This window comes from Mercenaria mercenaria, chromosome 19 (assembly GCF_021730395.1).
Source record: "Mercenaria mercenaria strain notata chromosome 19, MADL_Memer_1, whole genome shotgun sequence".
Taxonomy (NCBI): Eukaryota; Metazoa; Mollusca; class Bivalvia; order Venerida; family Veneridae; genus Mercenaria; species Mercenaria mercenaria.
The window spans coordinates 12238258-12263171 of NC_069379.1; the positions used below are offsets into that span (position 1 = coordinate 12238258).

General features: G+C 33.8%; 1 protein-coding gene across 1 annotated transcript in view; it reads right to left on the reverse strand.

Moving 5' to 3' along the window:
• LOC128550874 (uncharacterized) overlaps positions 1–22799 on the reverse strand; it is a 38912-nt gene extending 16113 nt beyond the window's left edge. The window contains exons 1-7 of the mRNA XM_053530816.1: positions 22299–22799; positions 8385–8555; positions 7179–7346; positions 6397–6507; positions 5229–5339; positions 3230–3340; positions 2041–2171 (exon numbers count right to left, since the gene is read on the reverse strand). Coding sequence (XP_053386791.1) covers positions 2041–2171; positions 3230–3340; positions 5229–5339; positions 6397–6507; positions 7179–7346; positions 8385–8555; positions 22299–22593 — 1098 coding nt within the window. The 5' untranslated portion in view covers positions 22594–22799. The remainder of the gene's footprint in view (positions 1–2040; positions 2172–3229; positions 3341–5228; positions 5340–6396; positions 6508–7178; positions 7347–8384; positions 8556–22298) is intronic.
• Between the last annotated feature and the right edge of the window lie 2115 nt (positions 22800–24914).

Sequence of the window (24914 nt, forward strand, 5' to 3'; positions counted from 1 at the left end):
GAGGATATAAATTTACAAATTTCAAAAATGAGGAATGTTTAAAATGAAAGAGAGTAATACAAAACTGACGCGCGGAGAATTACGTAACAAAATAAGATGCGCTTTAAAAGATCAAAGAAATAGTGGTAATAATTCAAATAAGATGTGGAATGTAATACTACATATTGCATAATTTCGACCTGTTACTAATAAATAAAGTATAAGGAAATGAATAGTAAAGAGATCCTTTTCATTCAGTAGTTGCACCATTAATTCCGACCGTAAAAATTTTCGTGTGACGGGTAAGGTTTGCTGACTTGTTACATTTCGTCCCGCGACTCCGGTAAGAAAAAACACGAGATTTAAGAAGTCTAAACGGTGGAGCGCGAAGCAAAACCCGCTAAACAGCGTGAGCGCGGAACAAAAACACGTTAGTAAATGGAAGACAGGGACTGAAAAATCGAGATGGTGGAGTCGCACAGCGAAATGTCGACGTAAACAGAATGCGAATGGTTGCTTTTTGGTCGCTCCATTATGCCTCTTAAATTTCCTCACTCGCCCTGCGCCCCCGATGATCGTTGATGTCGGTTCAATATTTCATTTATGAACTACTATACTTTATTTGTGTCATGTAATGTAAATTTAAGATATCATATCTCTCAGACAAGTTCAACTTCTTATTATGAATTTCAGTACTGAGATATCAAAATTAATATTACCATACAAAAACTTAGACAATATTCGTCAAAATATTCTCTAGGATATAGACACTGAAACTGAGTTATTGAACACGTTTCAAAACAAACATATTGTACCAATCACAAATTGCTGTTGTTCTTTTTATCCTTGTATGAATGTTGGATCTGTGTAACCGCTTAAAGATAAGTATGCATGCAATAAATCTACCTGAGGTTGTAAAATGCATGTAACGCACATGGCAGAGATTGAAAGAAGAAAGATGAAAATCCAATAATTATCGTGTGTACAATTTAAACCTATGACAAGCTACCCAAACTGACATTCATTACTTTAGCATCTTTCATAATCTAAAAATATTAAGTAATAAAGTCTGTTTTTCAACAAACATTATCTATGATAAAATATACGCGTTTAACGTATGTTTTGTCAGCAACAAATATATATTTCAAGTATATCTTTAAATGGCGTATATATCGTTTAAAACGAGGGCCATTCCAAAAATAATAACAGGTCCATAGAAGTCTTACACGCAAGAAACTCGTGTTTTTACATGTTTGTTGCGAATGACTATTTAAAAATGTATGATTATTATGGAACTTTGTATTAAATCACGCTGATCTTTACTGTTTACAATATTTTAGTATTTTTGCTACAGTTAGAAACCTAACAAACCATGTAACATCTGTTTTGCTAAATCCATCATATTACTTTTAACACAATTATGAAATTTCTCACAATGGTCACAAAGCTGCCTTTAATTACCCATGTTTGAATTTAGAAAAACAAACATATTCTAGGATACAGTCTCCCAAAACTAAACTCTGATTACTTATATTCGTTTTGTAAACTAATTCAGTTTTACTTAAACTAAAATCCGTTTTTATTTTTCACAGCTGTCACTCGGCACAAACAGCACACTTATGAGCATAACACATAGATGACAATAGCCACATTGCCAGAATGCAGCCTCCCAACCAATTGTAAACCTTATGATAAGTAACGATAACCATCGTAAGTAAGGAGAAGTTTCTAAAAAAGCTCATTAGCTTAGCACTCAACCGCTTGTTTTTGGAATATATTTTAATTAAATTCTATTTGTTGAATAAAGTATTGTTTAAACCAACCAAAGTTACTTAGAAGAATGGTTTACTGACACCATAATCATAAGTATGGCTTGAAATATATCATTGCTAACATCTACTTAATTCGTTTCTCCCCTTCGAATACAGCAAACTTATCTTTGTCATTTAGAGAAAATGTTCGTGTCAAAAGTGTTTGGTTAGTGAATTTTCAGTTTGTATTATGTTTGAGAGTTATTTGCTATATAGCCTATGCTCTTTTCAGGTCTTTCATTCAACGTACCGTCCAACCTCCACCATCAGTGGTCATATCACAGTACACTTTAATAAGCTGTTGACTTTTCCATGTTTTGACTGTATAAATCCCGTCAGCACTGTTCCCGTCGAGAAATATGTCGAAACAGTCCGATAACACTAACATATTGTGAAAGAAATGAAAATAAGTGAAACGTATATCATCCCAACATGATATTTCATTATATAAGAATATGTATATAAATTGTCGGTATTTTTCATTCTTTGTCAGAATTTTTAGAGTAACGCTTAATGTTTTCTGAAATATTGAGATCTTGCAGCAGCGATGCTAGATGGCATGCTTGCATATAATTCAGCTATCATTTCATGTTCTCAGAGCATACCAGCAAAGCCAAACAAGATAACATTTGTAAACTCTCTTCTTAATTTTACGTGACCAGGTATCAATATTTTAACCTATTCAATTTACAAATAATATAATTATATATATTTTTGACAATATTTTCGTTTCATATACTAAAGAGTGCTGAACAAACATTTACTATCCACGACTGTTTACAGTAAACATTCTTCTTTGAAGGCTCACATTTTGATATAATAAATAGAATTTCTTCGCATTTTTGCATGCACTTGAAGATGTTTCATGTAAAGTTACTTAAAACATGAAGAATGTAAGGAAAGTTCGATTAAATTGGAAAAATAAACCAGTATAACACAAATATGAAAAGTAAGACATGTATAGACTTCAATTCATAATAACAGCTGATATTGTGACGTATTGATGCTAATTTTTGATGATCTTACTGGACAATATACATTTTAATATACATTGTAGCTACATTCAGAGCAAGCATTACTTCTTTGACTGATTCTAACATCAACCTTTATTTTTGTTTGTAAAAAATACACTAAACTACTATAATTTTAATTCTTAATTCATTACAATATGATTATGTTATTAAGTCCCTAATGACATTTATTGAAAAATGCAACTTTCTATGATTGTGTATAAAATGCAAGCTGTTGTCGAAGTCATACATACATCTGAGCATATTTAGTTATCAAACTAAACAGTAGGGTCATGGGTCTTTCTGAAAAGACAGCTGACTTTTTTTATGATCTTTATAACTCAGTGAAATAATATAGCTTTTTGCTTAACAGGAACGAACTTTCCATCCTCCTTTACGCAAAACTGGTAATAAAAGGTACAAACTTACCCTTTTCGCAGTTAATACCAAAATATCCGTCTCGGCAAGAACAATTGTAGTTACCTATACCGTCGATGCATGTTCCGCCAAGACATGGATCTGAACGGCACTCATCAATATCTGGAAGAATACATCTCATATTGTATTTGTACAACTATTGTGCATTTAAAACTGATCTCACATTATAAAATCCTTAACTATATTTTCCGTCAGTTTAAATCCATTTTCATTTTTTTGAACAAGGTCCCCTGGAAGTTCCTAAAGGAGTTATTTGGAAGGTACAATGCAGTATTTTGTAACATTGTAACGGGAAGTAACTCCTAAACAAAGGAATAGCAAAATTCAACGCAACCATCGAGAAGCAAAAGTCTGCAAAAATGTACTCTGAGATAAAGGTTAGAAAAATCATTTTTGCTAAAGCATCTTGAGGGCATTAAATACTCTTGTTACTGAATAAGTATGTGATCCCAAGATTATTGGAGAAATAAACACAAATTGTTATGTATAATAATTATATGCCATTCCCATTTACTTTATTGATGAGTCATTGTTTATTTTTCTAGTTTTGAGACATCGTGTAATTAAGTTCTTTCGTTTTCTACTGTGTTCCAGAATATTCTACCATAATACTGATAAATGGTGTGAAACAATTTTTTTTGAACGGATTGTCCTTGATTTTTAGAGGGGTTTTTTTTCGTTTTTAATGTTACATGAAAGTTCTGAAACCATTCATGATATATCAAATAGGATGCTTTCTGACCAGAACTGAAAGGTAAAGTATTATTGAAAACTTTCCTATATTTCTTAAAGAGAAAATATGACCAGTTTGGATATTAAACATTTTATTCATTCTTTGGATACACTAAATTCTATTTAGAATTGTTGTGAAATATTGTGGAATTTATACTGATTATACTGACTGGATTATAACTGAACCTGACAGGATTTTACACATAATATAATAATTGAATTTTACGGCTTTTTGAAAGGTATTTTGAATTGTTACGTTCATGAATAAAATTTTGTTCCTGGTTTTTTTTTGTTTTTTGTTTTGGTTCATAGTTGCAGTTTTTTTTCTGTTGCGTTTACCTACTGTAACAAGAAATTGTTACCCTTGACGTAAAAATGTTTATCTTTAGAATGTAGGTACAGCTAACAAAATTCGTAATCGGTCAGTTTATATTGTATTACTCTTTTGTTGATAATGCATGTATTCACACGAAATTTCACATACCGACATCCGAATAGGTGCTGCATCTATTTATTAATTTATTTTTGGCGAATCACGGTCAGAAGATCCGCATTATACGTTTTGACTAGTATTGCATATTTTTCACGTGCAGGGCATGTACACAGACATGTACGTGTTCGTTTACACTTTTGGCATTACTGATGAAAGTCCTACTAGAAAAACGTATATTATGGTAAAATTGACACAAAAGTAACGCGATCGAGCTGTCGGAGTGTTGCTAGCCGGGACACATTTACGACACGAGTGTAATTATTCTTGCATTTTTTATGATTTGTTTGTAGCTGTTACTTTGATGATTGTTTCCATTTTAAGCTTCTTTCCGTTTACAAGAACCTTCAGTCGTTGGATATCTACCATCCGTTCTCTTTTGGCGAAATTTTACCGAAGTACAATTTACTGAAGTGACCGATTTTGAATTTTGTTGTAAAATTCCGGCATCCCGGGCGTGTTGGTTTTGTGCAGTTCGAGTTCAAGATGATATTTTTTTCTAGTTGGGCTTTCGTCAGTTATGCCAAAAGTGTTCCTTAACATGTGCATATTGGTGCACATGCCCTGCACGTGCAATATATGCTATATTGGTCAAAACGCCTACGTTGGCCGTGAGTCGGCCAGAAATAAATCAATAATTAGCTGCAGTACCTATTCAAATGTCGGTTTGTGAAATGTCATGTAAAAGCATTAACAAAATAGTAATACAATATAAACTGACCGATTAGGATTTTTGTTGAGTGTATAGTAACTTTTGGAGAATCATACCCGATTCACAATTTAATCCGGTGTACCCCACAACACAGGAACAATTATATCCATTCACTAAGTCGATACAAAAACCATTCAAACAAGGCTTTGAGGCGCAATCATCAATATCTAAAATGTAACAGAAAGTAGCTTGAAATGTTAGTGCAATTTTAAAATGTGGCTATTATTGTTAAGTGGAGATGATAACAATGAAATAATACTTCATATCACCCAAATTTAGATCTCCTTTCTTACCAGAATGGCAGCAAATGATATCCAAAATATGCGATAAACAAAGACGTTTCTTGAAATACAAGTACAAAGCAATCCGAACTTCCAGCAGAAAATGTGATACAAAGTATGATATTTAGTCAGAGATTAATTAATCCAAACTAAAGTTGTCATTTAAATAAATACTAGTATTATCATTAGTTTCATAATTGTTGATGCTGACTGCAACTGCTAGAAAAGTCGCTTTATGATCTTAAGTTTGACAAAAATGACATTATTATGCTACAGTAATCTATTGACCACTCACAATGGCATAATTCATTTTTATTTCAAACGTTTTCTATGGTAACGATTACTTCTATGTCATTTGACCCACGACTTAGCTAAAAGAATAGACAACATTTAAGAAAGGAGCAGCTCATTTTTTATTTCTAACAATGTAGAAGTTGTGCATTAATAAATGAACCCAAACGCAAGTGTTATAATAATATGTTGTATCATAGCTCGGTGTTTTTTTTAACAAATTTGGTGCAGGTAAATCGTATACACTGAGTGCAGGGTGCGGTAACTAAAAGTGTGCAGTTATTAAATACCCGCACGCTAGTTACCGCACTGTTGGATAGGAACAGTTGACAAAGAAGTGTATTTTATTGTTTTTCTGCTCTCGCATTGGTTTATTTTACCTGGGCTTTACACATTTGTAAAGCAAGGATTTTAAGTACTCATTGAACTGCTGTATATGGCAATGTGGAACGCCTACTGAGCTACCATATATAGATGGCTATGATACAAAACAGAAAGAATATTAAAACTCTCGGGTAAACGATTTATACTCGGGGGCTACGCCCCCTCATACAAATCATTTACCTTCGAGTTTCAATGCTCTTTCTATTACTTAATACGAGTGCAGTTGCATTGTATTTGTTAAAGCGTTAAATACTTTTAATAATCTCACCTGTTTGGCAAGTCGCTCCACTGTATCCGGCGAAGCATGAGCAGCTTAATCCAGTATCAAGGTCAGAACAAGAACCATGCAAACAAGGTGGTGAGGCGCACTTATTTATATCTTAAATTACAATTAGTATTGTTATCTGTACACCTTAGATATATGGTTACAACAAATATTGATGAAACAAAAGATAAGTTAGGAAATAATTAATTCATTTCCCGAAAAGAAATTTGCTAAAGCAGTGAAAACAGTTATCTTAAGAATATCAGTCACCTGTCCAACTTACAGAGCATGTTATCCCAAAGTTAACACATAAATAACAAAAATATTTTACTTCAGACTGAATGTGTTATATAATGCAGGTACCATTTAAATGCTTTAAAAGTTTTGCTAAGTTGCCAAGCATTTGAAACAGTCTCCCTTGTCTGACAAGTCACCGAAATAGAACAATTGCATAAACAATTTCAGTTTAAAGACGATGAAAACAGGGATGTGAGGCGCACGCATTTATATCCAGCATAATCTTAGCTTAGAGTCTTATGTAAAGATGTGCATCGAATAAAAAATAAATTACAAGAAAATATATTTGAAGAAAGACATTCATGATGTTTCTTACTTAAAAAGTACTTTACCTTAACTGCGAAATCAGCTCACATAAGTTAATATACATTTACATATTATAAACAATGTGTTCATGACAAAATAAATGTGACGTTTACTTTTGCTCAAGCGTCAAATATATGATTGAATGACGTGAAACCTCTAAATATATTTCACTTTAAACTCACCACAAAATGTGTCACGACATGAGTCAATCTCCGTGGAGTTCCCCTTGCATTTTGATACAAACAACGCAGGGCTTGGGTTTGAGCATGTGCGAGATCGCCTTCGGGAACTAACACCACACACAACAGCGCTACAGTTACTCCAATTCTGCCAGTCTGACCAGCTAGGTTCTACGAGTATTAATAGTTTCATAAGTTAAATTTATTTCAGAATGTATATTTAACAGTCAGAGTCTGAGATATTTATTTTCGTTCATATTCAAAAACAACAATTATAAACAAAAATATCTTTAAGTTTACGGTAATATTGATTTAACTGAGAAAAGACGCATGGATTGCACGGAAAAAAACTGTATACGTAGAATATGTTAAATTTGGTAAGAAGACATATTTTTTGTATTTCGTGAATAATTAGTATATCTCTCTCTTGTGTGTGTGTGTGTGTGTGTGTGTGTGTGTGTGTGTGTGTGTGTGTGTGTTTGTTCGGGTTAAACGTCTTTTTCAACAATTTTTCAGTCATATAAACGACGGTGTCTACTTGTAGCAGTGAGCACAATGCCCAACTTTATAGTGCTGCCTCACTGGAATATCACGCCGTAGACACGTGGCATGATACCCCAGTCACATTTTACTGACACCGGGCATTAAGAGGATAGTGCTAGGACTGGTCAAGTCCTAGCACTATCCTCTTAATGCTGAGCGCCAAGCGAGGAAGCTACTAGTGCCATTTTTTACGTCTCTGGTATGACGCGTCCGGGGATCGAACCCAAGACCTCCCGCACCTCTCTTATGTATTTTTAAATATACATAAGTGAGCGCTTGAAATATATTCCAAGCGTGTTTTCTCTCTTAGACTATTCACTGAAAAGTGAGGTAATTATTCATACTGGCAAAGGTATTTCTCATATTTCACCGATAAAACGCTATAATTCAATCAAAAAGCGAAAATGTAATGTGTAATGATAATTCTAAATTATGCAATGTAATACAGATCTACAAAAATATCATTGCCAATACGTACAAATTATCTTTAAGTAACGGACTATTTCTTCAAACCTAAAAAAAAAGCCCTGATTCGAAAACTTACATGAAATAGCAAAGAATAGAAAGATACTAGTTACTTGATTACCTATCTTGTTACAAGAATTGCACAGATTTGTAATATTACGAAGCACAAAAATAAATACTGTAATTTAAGAATCTAATTACTCGCACATGGACCGAGGAAACATAATGCATTCTCAACGCTTTGTCCTTGACAGTAATTTCCAGTCCCCTGTGGATTTGAATTTGTGCATGTTCTGTTACGAATCTTCATTCCTATACCACAATCGGCGGAGCATGATCCCCAGTCTGTCCAAGAATTCCAACCTTCATTCACTAAAACAAAAATGATATATATCATATTAATATTGCTCAGCTTAAATTCAATTATCATATCAAGTACAAAATAGATGTAATTTGAAAACATTTAGTAAAATACAACAAAAGCCCTTCTTCTTAAAACGTTTAGTCAGAATACAACAAAAACCCTTATATTTTTTACCACAAAAAGTTAAAAATGATCACTTTACAACGTTTTAACAATTGTTAACCAAACGTTTTAAAGTTAGCATTTGAGTAATCATGATTTTTAATTTTTTTTTTCTGAAGATGAAATCAATAAATACTAAATGAAGAACAAAAAATATTTCCAAAGAACACATTTTTAAGCATACATATTGCTTACGGAGATATCATAAATGCTGATTTTATACTCAAATCGTTCTTATGATAACGCTTTTGTATAGATAGAGCAATGGATACTCGTAAGTTAATAATATAAATGTTCGTCTATCTTTTTAATAGTTATTTCCCATGTCTGAGGACCAGATATTAAGTTTGTACATATAAATATTTTACATGTCTAAAAGTCGGTAATCAAGAAATGTTATAAATAAGTTAGAAACTCTTGAATCGATGTTAAATAATTTCCTGAGTCACGTGTCGTTAGCGTTTCCGACAATAAATTAGCAGTTATTAATCTAACGTTAAAAATGCACACAAATGTGCAGTCATAACGTAACAAAACCTGAAAATTTCAAAAGATTCGAAGGAAGAGAACCGAGTATATATATATATAAATGCCGCTTAGATATAAACATAAAATCAACAACTACTTTAAAATGCACCTAGAAAACACAATCCAGGCTTCAAACACCTTGTCTTTTACACAAATTAGAATTTTTGACTATCAATGTTGCAAACATGCATCCAAAAGCCAAAGCAAAAGTTAAAGTGTAATTTAACAATTTCAGTACAGGTGCTCCTAAACAGAAGTAACATATACTCTTTTTTTTTTAGTTTAAACTGGTAGCCATGATACGCGAAATACCTGCAAAATCACAATGCAGTGTAAACCTAAAAGTATTCAGAACTATAAGTGTCCCCACTCCCAAATTCCATCTTATCTGTTGCTTATTAGCGATTATGTAACAGTAGCTAATTGATTGGCAATTAACACAACAGGGATCCGCACTAAACCATGAAGATGTGTGCAGTAGAGCTGAAAGAAATTAATGTTCCTTCAGTGAATGTAAAACAACAACAACAGTAATAATAATACTTATAATAATAGCAGTAGTAGTAGTAGTAGTGGTAGTAGTAATGGTACTACTAGTAGTAGTAGTAACAGATATAGTTACAACAACTACCGTAAAAAAAACAGTTACACAGGTATAGTGAAAACTTAATAATTTCTCTACATTGCCAAACATTATCTGTCAATGTCATACCTGCAAAAGTGATCTTACCATTATGTCTATATACAATTCTTACAAAAAAAATTGACAATGATTTTTATCTTACACCTGCACTTGAAATATAATATGACAGGATAAAATAAAATTATTGTGTTTCATCTATACTGAAATTTCAATTTCATTAGGAAGTTGCATAAAGTGTACTTTTCATGCTTTACTTTATAATATAGAGTTTCAGTCTTAGAAAATGTCCTTTACAATATTCAGAAAAAAGTAAAATAAAACTTTAGATGAGTGAATGTCACATTTCTTTTAAATATCGAATTTGAATGTGACAGAACTTAAGAAAATAAAAAAAAAAATTTCTTCCTTAAAACATAATGAAATTTGTAATATTATTTTGTTAGTATGTTTGAACAATAAACATATTCTTTTGATAAAGAAATATCTAATATACATAAGGTAGAATGACCTTTCAATAAAAAGTGACCCTTGTTTATTTGAACAAAATAATGACGTTAGCCCCAAACTCTGATGAAGACACAAATCGTTTGACTCACTGCCAAGATCTAGGCCTTTAAAATATAGAAAAGTTTTTTGTTATCTAACTTCTTTTTACTGAAACAACAGTTAACGATAGCTGTAAGAGAAAAAGGTGCATCTTATGTTTTATTTCAAGTAATTTGAAAGGCTTAACGACCAGTTATATTGTTTCCAGTTGCAACTTTTTTGGTTCTGCAACAAAAATGATAAAATAAAATCTATGGAGACATATAGCATTCCTTTGCAGAACCCTAAAAATTATATGATGTCAGTTTTGGTGTATCATTGCCCTGTTTTTCATCTCTACGAGATTTAACATTCTAGTGCTCTTTGTCAATTTAGTTTAATCATTACCGATATATTCAAACAGACGACATAGAGCAAAGCAGTACGTGAATCATCCCATCACAACGTCATGATTTCTGTATGCATATTACGTAATGACATATCTCATCAAGACAAACAAAAGGGTAATGAAAATCTCATTCTTTTAAATGAAGATAAGAAAACGAATCAGACGATGTGTTTATAATAAGACATCCATAGATAACTGAACGTCGGCTGTTACTGGTACTTTTTATTTAACACATACTATATAGCGGAACAATGTGTTAACTTTAATATATATAACAAATAGCATTGGTATATTATTTGGCACCAAAGAGGCACCGGGAAGGACTGCTACCATATGTGATATAGAACACATTTCGGAGTGATATATAGCAGAAAGTATGTGCACCTTATTCACACACTCACAAAAACGGAATGGATTATAAGGTGCGCGGAATAAGTCACTGGACGTCAGCGCACTCTCGAGTTATTCCGTGGGACGTGTTACATCTTCGCTGACGTAACGTGGATCTAGTTTTTCCGAATAGTCGAAAAAATACACAGCTGAAGTATGTTTTAATCGATTCGGTTATCCGCTGCGTACAATAATAATCTACCCAGGCTATGCCCTTGTAAAATACTTCGGGAACAAAATGATGACGATGTTACAGTATTCTGTTATATCAATGTTTTCTTTCTGTCTCCATTGCCGCAGCAAAAGACTAAATTTTATTGAGGCAAATGAGTACTAGTATGTGCGTTTTTTCGTGTTTGTTTGTTTGTTTTGGCTTTAACGCCGTTTGCCAACAGTATTTCAGTCGTGTAACGGCGGGCAGTCAACCTAAACTGTTCAAAGATTCTGTATCAGTACTAACCTGTTCTAAGCAAGTAACTGTCAACTTCTCCACATGCATCAGAGGTTGAGGACGAATGATTTCAGATACAATGTCTTTCATCAAATCGTCACGGAGAACATACGCCCCGCCCAAGAATCGAACTCGAGACCCCGCGATCCGTAGACCAACGCTTTCCCTATTGAGCTAAGCGGGCGGACTGCGTTTTCTCGTGGTTGTTAGGCAAAGGGGGGTCCCAGTTAGGTGTCTGCGCAAAATGTTTTTTGATTTTATTTATACTTTGTGGTAATATACCTTCATGTATTAAGTTTCATTAACAAGTGTTACTGTTACCGGTTTTGACTTACTTTTATAGATATTCACATTTAAAGTGGGTGGGGTAATCTGACATGTGACCAGCCAGGAACACAATTTCTGTTATTTTTTTAAAAATGGTTCTAACTTTTTACCTGAAACTTTCATGATAAAATAACTATGCAATGGCCATTCACACAACATGTTGCATTTTAAATTGTACTGAATATTATTTTCATCACAGAGCCACAAAGTGGTCTAATCAAATTTACTGATTTTCAATGGACGAACTTTACCCAAAAGCTAAAACATTTTTCATTAGTTGAGATATTAAGGTGTTATTTTCAGCAGATATTGTAAACTAAATAAATATTAAAATGACAGTATATCAGTACACTCTGATTAATATTGGAAGAGTGGTACACTCTCAAACTGGGAAAATGTGGGTGGGGTAAAAAAATATTCGGAGCAACACTTCAAAAATTGTGCAGTTGTTAAGAAATGGCCTCAGATTGTCTATTACTATCTTAATTTTATTAAATACAGCATTGATTGATAAATTTTAACAAAAAATTCCCACTTTATACATGTGTGTCATGGACAAGGCATGGACCTTGAACATGACATGAAGACAAACCAAATTAACCCTGAAAGCTCAAAGTATTTAACAAAAGGCTTTGACTGAGGCATTATATTTTGAGGAAAGCTATTGTTCAAATTAACATTAAATTTTCTGCATTGATTTTTCCATGGCACACATGTATAAAGTCTTATTAAAGAGAAAAAAGTTTGTTAAAATTTATCAACCAAATCTGTATTTAATAAAACTAGAATGTGTCTGTAGGACACATGGTGTGTTTCCCCCCCCCCCCCCCCCCCCCCCCCCCCCCCGCCCCCACACACACACACGACTGGTACATTTGTCACAAATAAGGGGAAATAAAGTCTTAATGGGGTATAGCCTCAAAAAAAATGGAAATGATTAGTTATTCTGTACCATATACTTTTGAGCTATGAGCATCACAAACAAAAAATCCACTATTTTGGCTATTTCAAGGGCCATAACTCTGTAATGAATGCTAAAATTCTCAAGAAGAATGCCGTGTGTGCATAGGTCACATTATGAAAAAGACTCAAGCAAGGTTTCATGAATTTACATTTAAATACTTCTGAGTAAGGCACCGAGAATACTTCTGAGTAAGGCACATAATTAGGTAAAAATATGCATTTTTTTACTATTTCAGGGGCCATAACTCTGGAAATAGGGGGCAGACCCAGATAAAAAATAGTAGGTGCGCAAGTTCATATCATGAAAAACACTCATCAATTTATATTAAATACTTTTTGAGCTAGGCGTGTCACAAGGTAAAAATGTGCATTTTTGACTATTTCAGGGGCCATAACTCTAAAAATAGGGGGCGGACCCAGATTAAAAATAAGAGATGCGCAAGTTCATATCATGATTAAGATTAATGCAAGGTTTCATGAATCTTTATCAAGTACTTTTGAGCTAGGCGTGTCAAGGTGAAAATGAGCATTTTTTTACTATTTCAGGGGCCATAACTCTAGAAATAGGGGGCAAAGCCAGACGAAAGTTAGGAGTTGTGCAAGTTCATATCATTATAAAGACTCATGCAAGATTTCATCAATTTATATCAAATACTTTTTGAGCTAGGCGTGTCACAAGGTGAAAATGTGCATTTTTTACTATTTCAGGGGCAGTAACTCTAAAATTAGGGGACGGAGCCAGACGAAAAATAGAAGGTGCGCAAGTCCATATCACGATAAAGACCCTTGCGAGGTTTCATCAATTTATATAAAATACCTTTTGAGCTAGGCGCGTCACGAACTTCGGACGGACGGATGGACGGACGGACGCACGGACAAGAGCAAATCTATATGCCCCCACCACTCATGGGGGCACAATTAATATAGTAATAGACAATCTGATGCCATTTCGTAACAACTGCACAATTTTTGTAGTGTTGCTCCGAATATTTATTTACCCCACCCACTTTTTCCCAGTTTGAGAGTGTACCACTCTTCCAATATTAATCAGAGTACACTGATATACTGTCATTTTTATGATTATTTAGTTTACAATATCTGCTGAAAATAACACCTTAATATCTCAACTAATAAAAAATGTTTTAGCTTTTGGGTAAAGTTCGTCCATTGAAAATCAGTAAATTTGATTAGACCACTTTGTGGCTCTGTGCTGAAAATAATATTCAGTACAATTTAAAATGCAACATGTTGTGTGAATGTCCATTTCATAGTTATTTTATCATGAAAGTTTCAGGTAAAAAGTTAGAACCATTTTTAAAAAAATAACAGAAATTGTGTTCCTGGCTGGTCACATGTCAGATTACCCCACCCACTTTAAATGTGAATATCTATAAAAGTAAGTAAAAACCGGTAACAGTAACACTTGTTAATGAAACTTAATACATGTAGGTATATTACCACAAAGTATAAATAAAATCAAAAAACATTTTGCTCAGACACCTAACTGGGACCCCCCCCCCCCCACCACCCCCCTTTGAATATAAAGATGAAGCCTCGAGAGGGATTTATATGGATGGCTGTTAGTATGTTTGAACAATTAACATATTCTTTTGATAAAGAAATATCTAAAATACATAAGGTAGAATGACTTTTCAATAAAAAGTGACCCTTGTTTATTTGAACTAAATAGTGACGTTAGCCCCAAACTCAGCTGATAAAGACACAAATCGCTTGACTCACTGCCAAGATCTAGGCCTTTAAAATATAGAAAAGTTTTTTGTTATCTAACTTCTTTTTACTGAAATAACAGTTAACGATAGCTGTAAGAGAAAAAAGTGCATCTTATGTTTTATTTCAAGTAATTTGAAAGGCTTAACGACCAGTTATATTGTTTCCAGTTGCAACTTTTTTGGTTCTGCAACAAAAATGATAAAATAAAATCTATGGAGACATAAAGCATTCCTTTGTAGAACCCTAAAAATTATATGATGTCAGTTTTGGTGTATCATTGCCCTGTTTTTCATCTCTACGAGATTTAACATTCTAGTGCTCTTTGTCAATTTAGTTTAATCATTACCGATATATTCAAACAGACGACATAGAGCAAAGCAGTACGTGAATCATCCCATCACAACGTCATGATTTCTGTATGCATATTACGTAATGACATATCTCATCAAGACAAACAAAAGGATAATGAAAATCTCATTCCTTTAAATGAAAATAAGAAAACGAATCAGACGATGTGTTTATAATAAGACATCCATAGATAACTGAACGTCGGCTGTTACTGGTACTTTTTATTTAACACATACTATATAGCGGAACAATGTGTTAACTTGAATATATATAACAAATAGCATTGGTATATTATTCGGCACTAAAGAGGCACCGGGAAGGTATAAATAAAATCAAAAAACATTTTGCTCAGACACCTAACTGGGACCCCCCCCCCCACCCCCCTTTGAATATAAAGATGAAGCCTCGAGAGGGATTTATATGGATGGCTGTGTCCCACTCTCATCCATATAAGAATCTGTGGGTATGTTGTCTCACCCAAGAAAAAATAAGATATATGATATGAAAAATTATTATTATTATTATTATTATTATTATTATACCAGATTTTATATAGCGCCCTTTTCATGATCAATTTCACGTTCAAAGGCGCTTTACATAGTTCAAATGCAGCCACACAGGGCGCATAATTCATCCTCTACTAGTACAGACACACAGCGATCTGACCAGAGGGACAGAGTGAGACAAAGCCCCCCCCCCCCACCCCCACGACAGAGAGATCAGAAATCAGATACAGGCTGGTCCAGCTAACTTAGCCTAGCTCGTTGCGAATAGACAGCTTGGTTCTTTAACGTGCCCAGTGTAGCACGCAAGGATTGCCTGGGTTCCTGACCAGTACACCTCTGGTTGGGAGGGAAACACTAAAAAGCGTTTCTGAAAATTCCCGAGTAGCTGCCAGGGATCGAACCCCCGACATTAGGATTGGAAGGCCAGTGTGCAAACCACTGAGCTATCCGTCCACTCTCATGCAATGGAGGTCTCGGATGCAAAAACACACTTAGGCACGCTGTTTTTTATATAAAAGAGGAGCATTACCATTTCACTCCGCGCCCTTACCAAGGTAATAATACCGATCTACGGTTGTATGTAATGTGTCTCTCATGCAATGGAGGTCTCGGATGCAACACATGACTTATTTTTGAGAGGTGTGTGTATAATTATGATCTATCTCATACGAGTTACTAGTAAATTGAATGTAAAAATGTTCAAACAGTTTCCCTGCATTCAAATTTCGTCTAATGTTGCTCTCATGACATTAGTTTTCTATAAAAAAGTGTGTTTTTTTCATATAATGACAAGGATGTTACTGAACTGACTGGATGTCAGTATAACTCACCCAGAGAATTGTTTGCAATGTAAGATTAAAATAAAACATCATTAGGTTGAAAAGACCATTCAAATCCATATTAACAAATGACAACAGCATAAATCAAGTTTCATTAATTGACCACGATGCTACATGTCAACACGATATAACATATCGTCTGCATATGACGCTTCAAAAATCGACCCTAAACCTCACGATCCCCAGGTTCCGTAAATCATTGCTCCGGTTATAAGTGCCCAAGTACGAAAAGACGACGGGAGGGTTACACGCATGAAAAATGCAATCCTTGTGACTGTTTGGAAATAACTATTTGATTGGTTCTACAAGTCCACAGGCGCGGAGTATATGTGGTGGTTGTTTGTGAGTGCAGTGTATGTCGTAAATGACGATTTTTCCTTTCAATTTGCAAAATTTCAAATTTTTATTTTAAATGTCTGATCTGGCTCATAATTATAGCATTATATTTAATACACAAACGAGAAAAAAAGTTTCGCAGGAAATAAATCAAAGAGCAGACTAGAAAGCAATTTGTGTTGTCCATCACGTGGGAAATTCCTTTCGTTTTGATGAATGCGCCAGAAAAAAGTTAAGTTTTTCGAATGTAATGATTTTATCTTTGTCTTATTTTTTAAGTATTGATTTATCATTTTACATTCATTGTTTTTTGCCACATTTATTTCATATGATAGGGGGTATTAGCCTTTTATTCCAACCGAAAATTCATAATATTATACTACTTTGTACATGCATGTAAAGTTAATTTATGCTAATTTTGATACCCACTTTACTGTGTTACTCCTAATGGTATGTATATAAATAAGTTTTAAACTATTTTACTTTTGTATTAGAATTTGTCAAAATTGCGGTGCATTTGTTAAGGATGTTAAGGTGTATGTTGAATTTAAAAGTAAAATAGTTTAAAACTTACTTATATACATTCCATTAGGAGTAACACAGTAAAGTGGGTATCAAAATCAAGTTTCATCAAATCCATTATTCTGCTAAATATCTAACATTTAAGGAGTTATAAAGTGAGTTACAAATTTAATGCTTAGAAACAACGACAATAACAACACGATATAAATTCAACATACACCTTAACATCCTTAACAAATGCACCGCAATTTTGACAAATTCTAGTGTTGTTATTGTCGTTGTTTCTAAGCATTAAATTTGTAACTCACTTTATAACTCCTTAAATGTTAGACATTTGGCAGAATAATGGATTTGATGACATCTGAGCTTAGTTTGAAACTCTGTAATTTTGGATGAACAACAACGTAAGTCTGAATTTAAGCAAAACCTTGTGTATGCAATATATTTAATTCCATATACCGACACCTAGAGGTCAATTTCGTAAATGGTTCATGATTAGTGAATAATTAGGTCACTAAATGCCCCAATAAAAATTCTTCTGATACTACAAAAGCAATGTTTTTCTCCAACATCTATAAAACCTCATCGGACTGTCTGTTTGCTTAGGGTCTACAACAAAGACACTGGTATCGTTATATCATCTCCTGTTCTATCAGTACTACGTACACTACTTTGTGTGCTGCGGAGTTTTCTTTTGCTGCATCTTGCAGCAACTTCTATACTTATTACATATATATAGGGGACTTGTGTAGCGCAGCCAATTTTGAAGCTACTCAGTAGGAGGATGTGGAAAGAGTATTCTCTTCCGTTTTTGTGGGTAAGTTGAATCTCCCCACGCGAATAGAATCTGGGAAAAGAAAAATAACTTGTGGCTTTTTGAAAGTGATCGGCCAGTATGACCTTATACACATGACAGGCACGTAGCTCAGCATACTAATATACGCACACTCAGACATATCTTCATTTTTCGACAATAGAAGGATAAAAAAAGAAATTAAATAAATAACATTTGAAGGCTGAAAGTATGAAGTGTTAGATGAAACGAAGATTCAAAGATACGTTTTACACACATTCAATGTTGAACTGTGATAGAGTTATAAAGTGTATCCTGCCTTAGCGGTCACGTACAGGTATTTATCAAGCATCCACTTGCCTTAGGTAGCCAAACAAGAAACTTCCCAAACTGACTATTCTATTTTACCGAATGAAAAGTTTTAAGACATTGGGATATAAACATGAGCAACACCTTTGACCCTCATCCTTGGATATTGCAATACTGGAGCTTACTTGAAACTGAATAGGGAAGATGCTTGATATAATTTGTTTGAGATAGACATTCTGGATATATCTAAAGCTGTAAGACTTAAAGTGTACTACACAAATATAATTTTTCTAGTATGATAAATACATAATTTTTTATTCGAACTCAGTTATTATGAGCTTTGATTTTCTCATTTTGTTTAAAAATGCAATGACACTGCTACTTGTGCCCATATTACCAAGAAATGAAATGCAAGCAACTTAAATGGCAAAAAAACTTACCTTGTGGTATGAATTTCGCTATATACGTTTAAAAGGAGTTATATTGGACCATTTTTCCAGTGTTTTAGATATGTCTTGCATTTAGAGGCGTTTAGATTATGATGCAAATGTATCTGATAATGTATACCTTTAATTTTGATACAGACATACAGTATAAATATTTTTGACCGGTAAACTTGATTGAGTATTATATCTTATAAATCTTTTGAAAATTACTAACATTTCTTTACTGATGTGTCCGAATCATGAAAAGATCATGAAAGGATATCAAATTATGCAAACCTGATATCCTCATTTTGTATAAGTGGTAAAACTTTTGTTGTTGTTAACAAGTATGATATCATCTACATTTATGCATGATGAACATTTACAGTGAAATAACAGTACGTGTCTACAGTAGAAATTATTACATGAAAGACAATTGTGAAATATTTGCTAAGCTGTAGGACTAGAAGTACCAAATTCTGCAATAAGAAAAAATACAATCTATATTCAAGTATTTGACCGCATCCAAGAGTTTCAAATATGCATAAGCAACAGAAATGTTTTATTGATCATTGATCTAGCTAATTAATTTCATTAAAAAGTTTAGCGTCTTAATTGAACAACTGAAACGTCGAGATCTGATTATTCTTCAAACATGTCCTCTACGTAGGAGACCGAACTAGGTGCAATTCAATTAATTGAGCAATGATTTGTAAAACGTTTTGTCAAAATATGGACAGGTATGAAAACGTTAAAGCTACAGTCACAAAAACGGATATGTCCGTGCGTTGAGGTACGATGCGAATGGGATTGGTCTGTTGGGGGACGGACACGGATAAGTACGGAGCAGTACGTCTTAGTACGGGAAAAATGGTGAAAAACGGGGAACAAAACGATACAGGGCGCAAATAAGTACGGATAGGTATGGTGTACTACGTTGAACTACGTTTCACTGCGCCTGGCAAATTGTCCTGCGCGTGGAGTCTGCGGTGAACTTCGATGAACTATGCTTAAGTACGGGTAGCCTCGGATAACTACGTTCAGCTACGGATCAATACGCATGACTACGTTCGGGCTAAGGTTTAGTAACGGGTAGCTAAGTTTCATATTAATAGGCCACGTGTAGCCAGCGTTTTCATTATACCCCAGTCACATATACGGCGCGGATAGCTTCGTCTAGCCACGGACAGAAACGTAGTAATCCGTATCGACCCGAGTAGTCCGTATCAGTCCTTACCAATCCGTACGGCTTAGGTACGGATCGATACGGATTACTACGTTTCTATCCGTGGCTAGAGGTAGCTATCCGCGCCGTATTTGTGACTGGGGTATCACTATTATCTTTGACATCATGTCAAACTACGGCAAGGTACGTTTCAGTACAGATAACTACATTTAGTACGTTTAACTACGGATGAGTAAGTTTCAACCATGTTGGACTTAAGTCGGGCTCAAATGACTACGGATCACTCAAAATTTTGTGCATGTTCAAAAGTTGGAGAAACTTGCAAGTTTTGGACAAGTCTTGAATGCGTTTAGACCAAGTGTTGGTACAGTTTGATACGGAATACAACCTGCAGGTACGGCTCGGGTACGAATGGATACGGATTCTTACGTTTCTATCTGTTGCTAAACGTAACTATACGCGCTGTATGTGTGACTGGGGTATTACCAAGATGTGACGCGGACATCGGCGCCGTTGTGAGAAGGATAGATCCCTTTATTCTTCGAATAGTCGAGCTAAAATGAAGATTCAGGGAGATATTTTACATACACTTGATAACAATATAATCTACTATACTGTGATAGAGGTTTAGAGGAAACCCTTTCTTAAGCAGTCATCTGTCTTAAGCAGTCTCACTGAGTCGCTCCATTTGATGGCTGTTTAGGACAGGTTTTGCTATAATCTCCTTCGACTTTGTTTGCTTAGGAGTAAGAACGTAGAAACTCTATTGTTTAAATGGAAAGTACTTAATTATTGTTTTGATATATGGGCAACACATTTACTATTAGGGAGCTTATTTGAAAATGAATAAGGAAGATCAAAGTTTGAATTTGGTGACTACAGTGAATTATTTAATTTGTTTACACAAATATTATGGATATATTCAACGCTATGAAAACTAAAATTTCAATACACGTAATACTATATTCTTTTCAAGTATGATAAATCTACAAACTGGTATTCGTATAAAATAACCGCACAATCTTAAACAATTCATTGTATGTAATGTAATAATGGTGAGTTTAAGTGTGTAATTAGACTCAACACCACTGACCGAAAGAGTTTTGCTATTGCTTGTTTAAATACTAGTTTAAGTCTATAGAAACTATCGAAGAATTTTGATTGGAAAATTGTTTCTCTACTTTCGTGGTATAAAAGTAGTTAATACTCTTCGTGGTATAAAAGTAGCTAAATGCATTTCCCATTTCTACAAGACGCTGTCTTCTGTCAATCTTTTGAATTTCACAAATGAAAAGTTAAACTTCCATTAAATCATTTCATTTTCAGTATAAGGCTGCTGTCTGTTTCTATCATTCGAACGGAGTAAGCAAGTGCTTTTTATTCCCATTTTATTTTGCAAATTCAATGACACTGCAATTTATGCACATATTATCAAGTAATGAGATCCAAGCTGCTAAAAGGCATAAAATCTTACTTTGCGGCATTTCAGTACGCTTTAAACATTTCAAGATCACTTTTTTCCCACAGTATTGTAGATAATGTTAACTTTCATTTAGCGTGTATATATTACGATTCATGGGTAATATGTTCTTTTACTGCAAAACTTGATTATAGTATCATATTCAGTAGATTACTAAAAAAATTTAATTGGCGTGTCTGAAACATGGAATGATATCAATAATAATCCTATCTTATATTTATCCATACACCTGTATGTCACAAGTAAGTGATAATTCATTTCAATGTTATGTTAATTTCCATGGTAAATACTTCTCTAGTTTTTTATATACGATTGTTTTTATATATGATATATGATATGGTAAAAATAACATTATAGCTAAATTTCAGATTAAGTAGTGGGTCTGAATTCATTTTATTAGAATTAAAACAGTTTTGATATCATACAATATGCATATATCTTACAACTTCCTGCATTGAGATACGATCTTAACGCAATTATCATGTTTTAATTTGGGATTAAATAATTATTGATAGCCTGGCAGGTAGGAATATATGCAGGGGCGGCTATGTGAAAACTTAAAATAAATCTTAATACATGCTTCAACTAAAAATTTAAAGTCTCCCAATTCATACAGCTGAGGCAAACTGAAAGACGGTGTGCGCGCGCGTGTGTGTGTGTGTGTGTGTTAGGCGTGTCTAACGTCTTTTCCAAAAATTTTTAGTCATATAAACGACAGTGTCCACTTGTGTCTACCCTTTCGAATTAACTTAACTTAACTCTATATTTTAGTATTTGATGTGCTTTGTTCAAAATGTTTAGCACAATTTCGACACTTAACTTAGGATAACAATACATATACAAACACATTACAGGAATGGAAATAAAACTAAACTTACCATGTTCTGCTGTACTTGTAAAGCTGATGATGACAGCAACAAGTGTAGCAATAACTACGACTGTCAGAATAATACGAAACGCACATATCGCTTTCTTCCGTAATTTCAATCTCATTGTTACGTTGGCAACCTCTTGCTTCGAGGTTTCAAAATCTAAGGTTTGATACACTTCATTTCGGCTGTTTGTCTCTAAAGTGTCACAGTTATCCGTGCTAGAATCAGTTTTCTTTAGTTCACTGTGATCTATTTTATCATAAATGTTAATAACACTTTCATTAACGTACGCGGTCGCCATTATTGCAGCTATTTGATCTTCACGTAATGCAGAATGACTGTAAAACTTTTATAAAAAAGCACATTTTCTCCTAATTACACTGTATACTTTAAGAAAAGTATGAACAGAAACTTCATTTTCCATTCATTATTAACTTATTTGCAACAAAAATATGTTGAAAAACATATGTGTTCCACCTAGTATAACAAATGAATGTAGTAAATGACAAAACAATAACACAAAAGCATCCCAAAATTTGTTTTAAACTGACAGGAAGTTAAATTGTTAAAAAAAGAAACACTGTCAACCCTGAATATCAAATGACATGTGTTTTATCTCGGTGTATCTTACTTAAAGTAAACCTTGTTAGGCGATACATGTCACGGAAGAGTTTTTATCTCCTTCTTTATGGTAGATATGAATTTTGCTATTTAAAAACATACTGTAACAGATATGCTACAACTGGAGGAATGTCGCATGTTTTTTAAGAACACAACATGGGTGATAAGGACAAATAATCCACGAAAGAAGCCATACATTTATGTTGAAATTATAAGTAAAAAAAATCAGTCTCCTTACTTACTTACCGACCCACCTTCTTTCCATAGAAACATATGGTACTGTTGTCTAGTTATCTCAGTAGTTGATTCATTGTACTGCCAGTGAACGGGTCACGGGTTAGCGAAGACATTCCTTCCATGGCCATTTGCAGTCTACCTCAGTTCATGCGAATGTAGAGATGTCAGTTCCTTATGAAAGTGCACTTAGGTAGCTAAGCTTGCAAGGGAGAGTGAATATTTGTTACCATTGGTGACTGTCAGTCATATATGGAAATAAGATTGTTGAAAATGGTGTTGAACTCATTTGAACAATATCAAGAACTGGACCTTGGTCTTTTAAAAGTCAAACTAGAAGACCCCAGAATCTAAAAAGCCGACTGATAATAATCCAGGCTGATTTATCGCGCTGACAGAACTCGTAACAGTTCATCTCTAACAACGATACCAGACTGTCTGTCCTCATTATGGTCATCAAACATATCTATATTAGGTTTTTCACAAAAATCATTTATATCATTGTCATTAAAAATCCAAACATTATTCAAGATACACGCAGCGACATTGCAATCAACTAACAGCACTATACTTCATACATGTAGACCTAATTCAACACGATTTCTGATGCAAGGGATACGGTCTCGTCTGGTCAGGTGTTTATTTTGGAAAATGAAGTCATTATGTGTCAAAAGAAGCAACCATTCTTTATAATTGTTACAGCTCAGAAGCTTTTGAACTGTTAGCATATAGGTAAGGTTTTCCATCATTTTTAGTAACTCGATAAAGCGTTCGGACTTCAATTGTTACTCGTGTCACTCAGGTGGACTCGGGTTAACTGGTCAGAGTTAAACGAGTTTGTATGCCGAATGCGGCCATAGACCATATCAGTCACTTAAATGGTCAGTGTGTTAGAACATTCTAAAATGACAACAATATTTAATGTGTACTACAACGCCTGTTACTATAATTTTTTCAACGCCGTTGTAGTTTAACATTAAAAAGTGAAATACTATCTCAAATAGACGAATAACATTACAAATCTTAAAAAGACACATCAGCTCTAAGCATTTTTCATAAGATCCTCTGAATTTAACTAAGGACATAATTATAACGTCAGTTTTTCTGAACACAACTGAACCTGTCCTTGGCTAATAACAAATACGTAAATTAGAGTGATAATGCGTGTTAATTTTAACTCCTTTTATGTAATTATAGCTTAACAGTGAAAAACTAAACTGGTATTTCCGCAAAAGCGCGAATTAAATAATACATTTGTAAATAGTGCGGGCTGCTCGTCTTGCGCTTATGGCAAATTCTAAATTGACGGCGATTTTTAAGAATATAAATCCTTTTTAAAAAATCTTGTAAATTCTATTTTAATGCGTTCATATTCAAACACCAGTCCTGCGCTAATACTAAATGTAGAAACTAAAAATCTAAAATTGCAGCTTTTGCAAAGATGAATATAATATTACATCTGTAAAATGTGCGGGATGTCGATCCTATGCTAATAGCAAATCCTGAAATGACACCAATATTTCAAATATATTTCATTTAAAAGCAACTTATTGATCTTGTTACAAAGCTTTTATAGTAGAAAATAAAAATAACATATGAATTTTACTTTAAAAAAGGGTGAACTACAAGCTTCATTTAAACCGAAAAACAGGAAATCTAAGCCATAAATTGTAATGTGTACTCCAGTTTTATGAATGACAACAATATTGTATATAAATATTAAACTAAAATGGTTCATGTAACTGTTTAACAAAATACTAAACCATA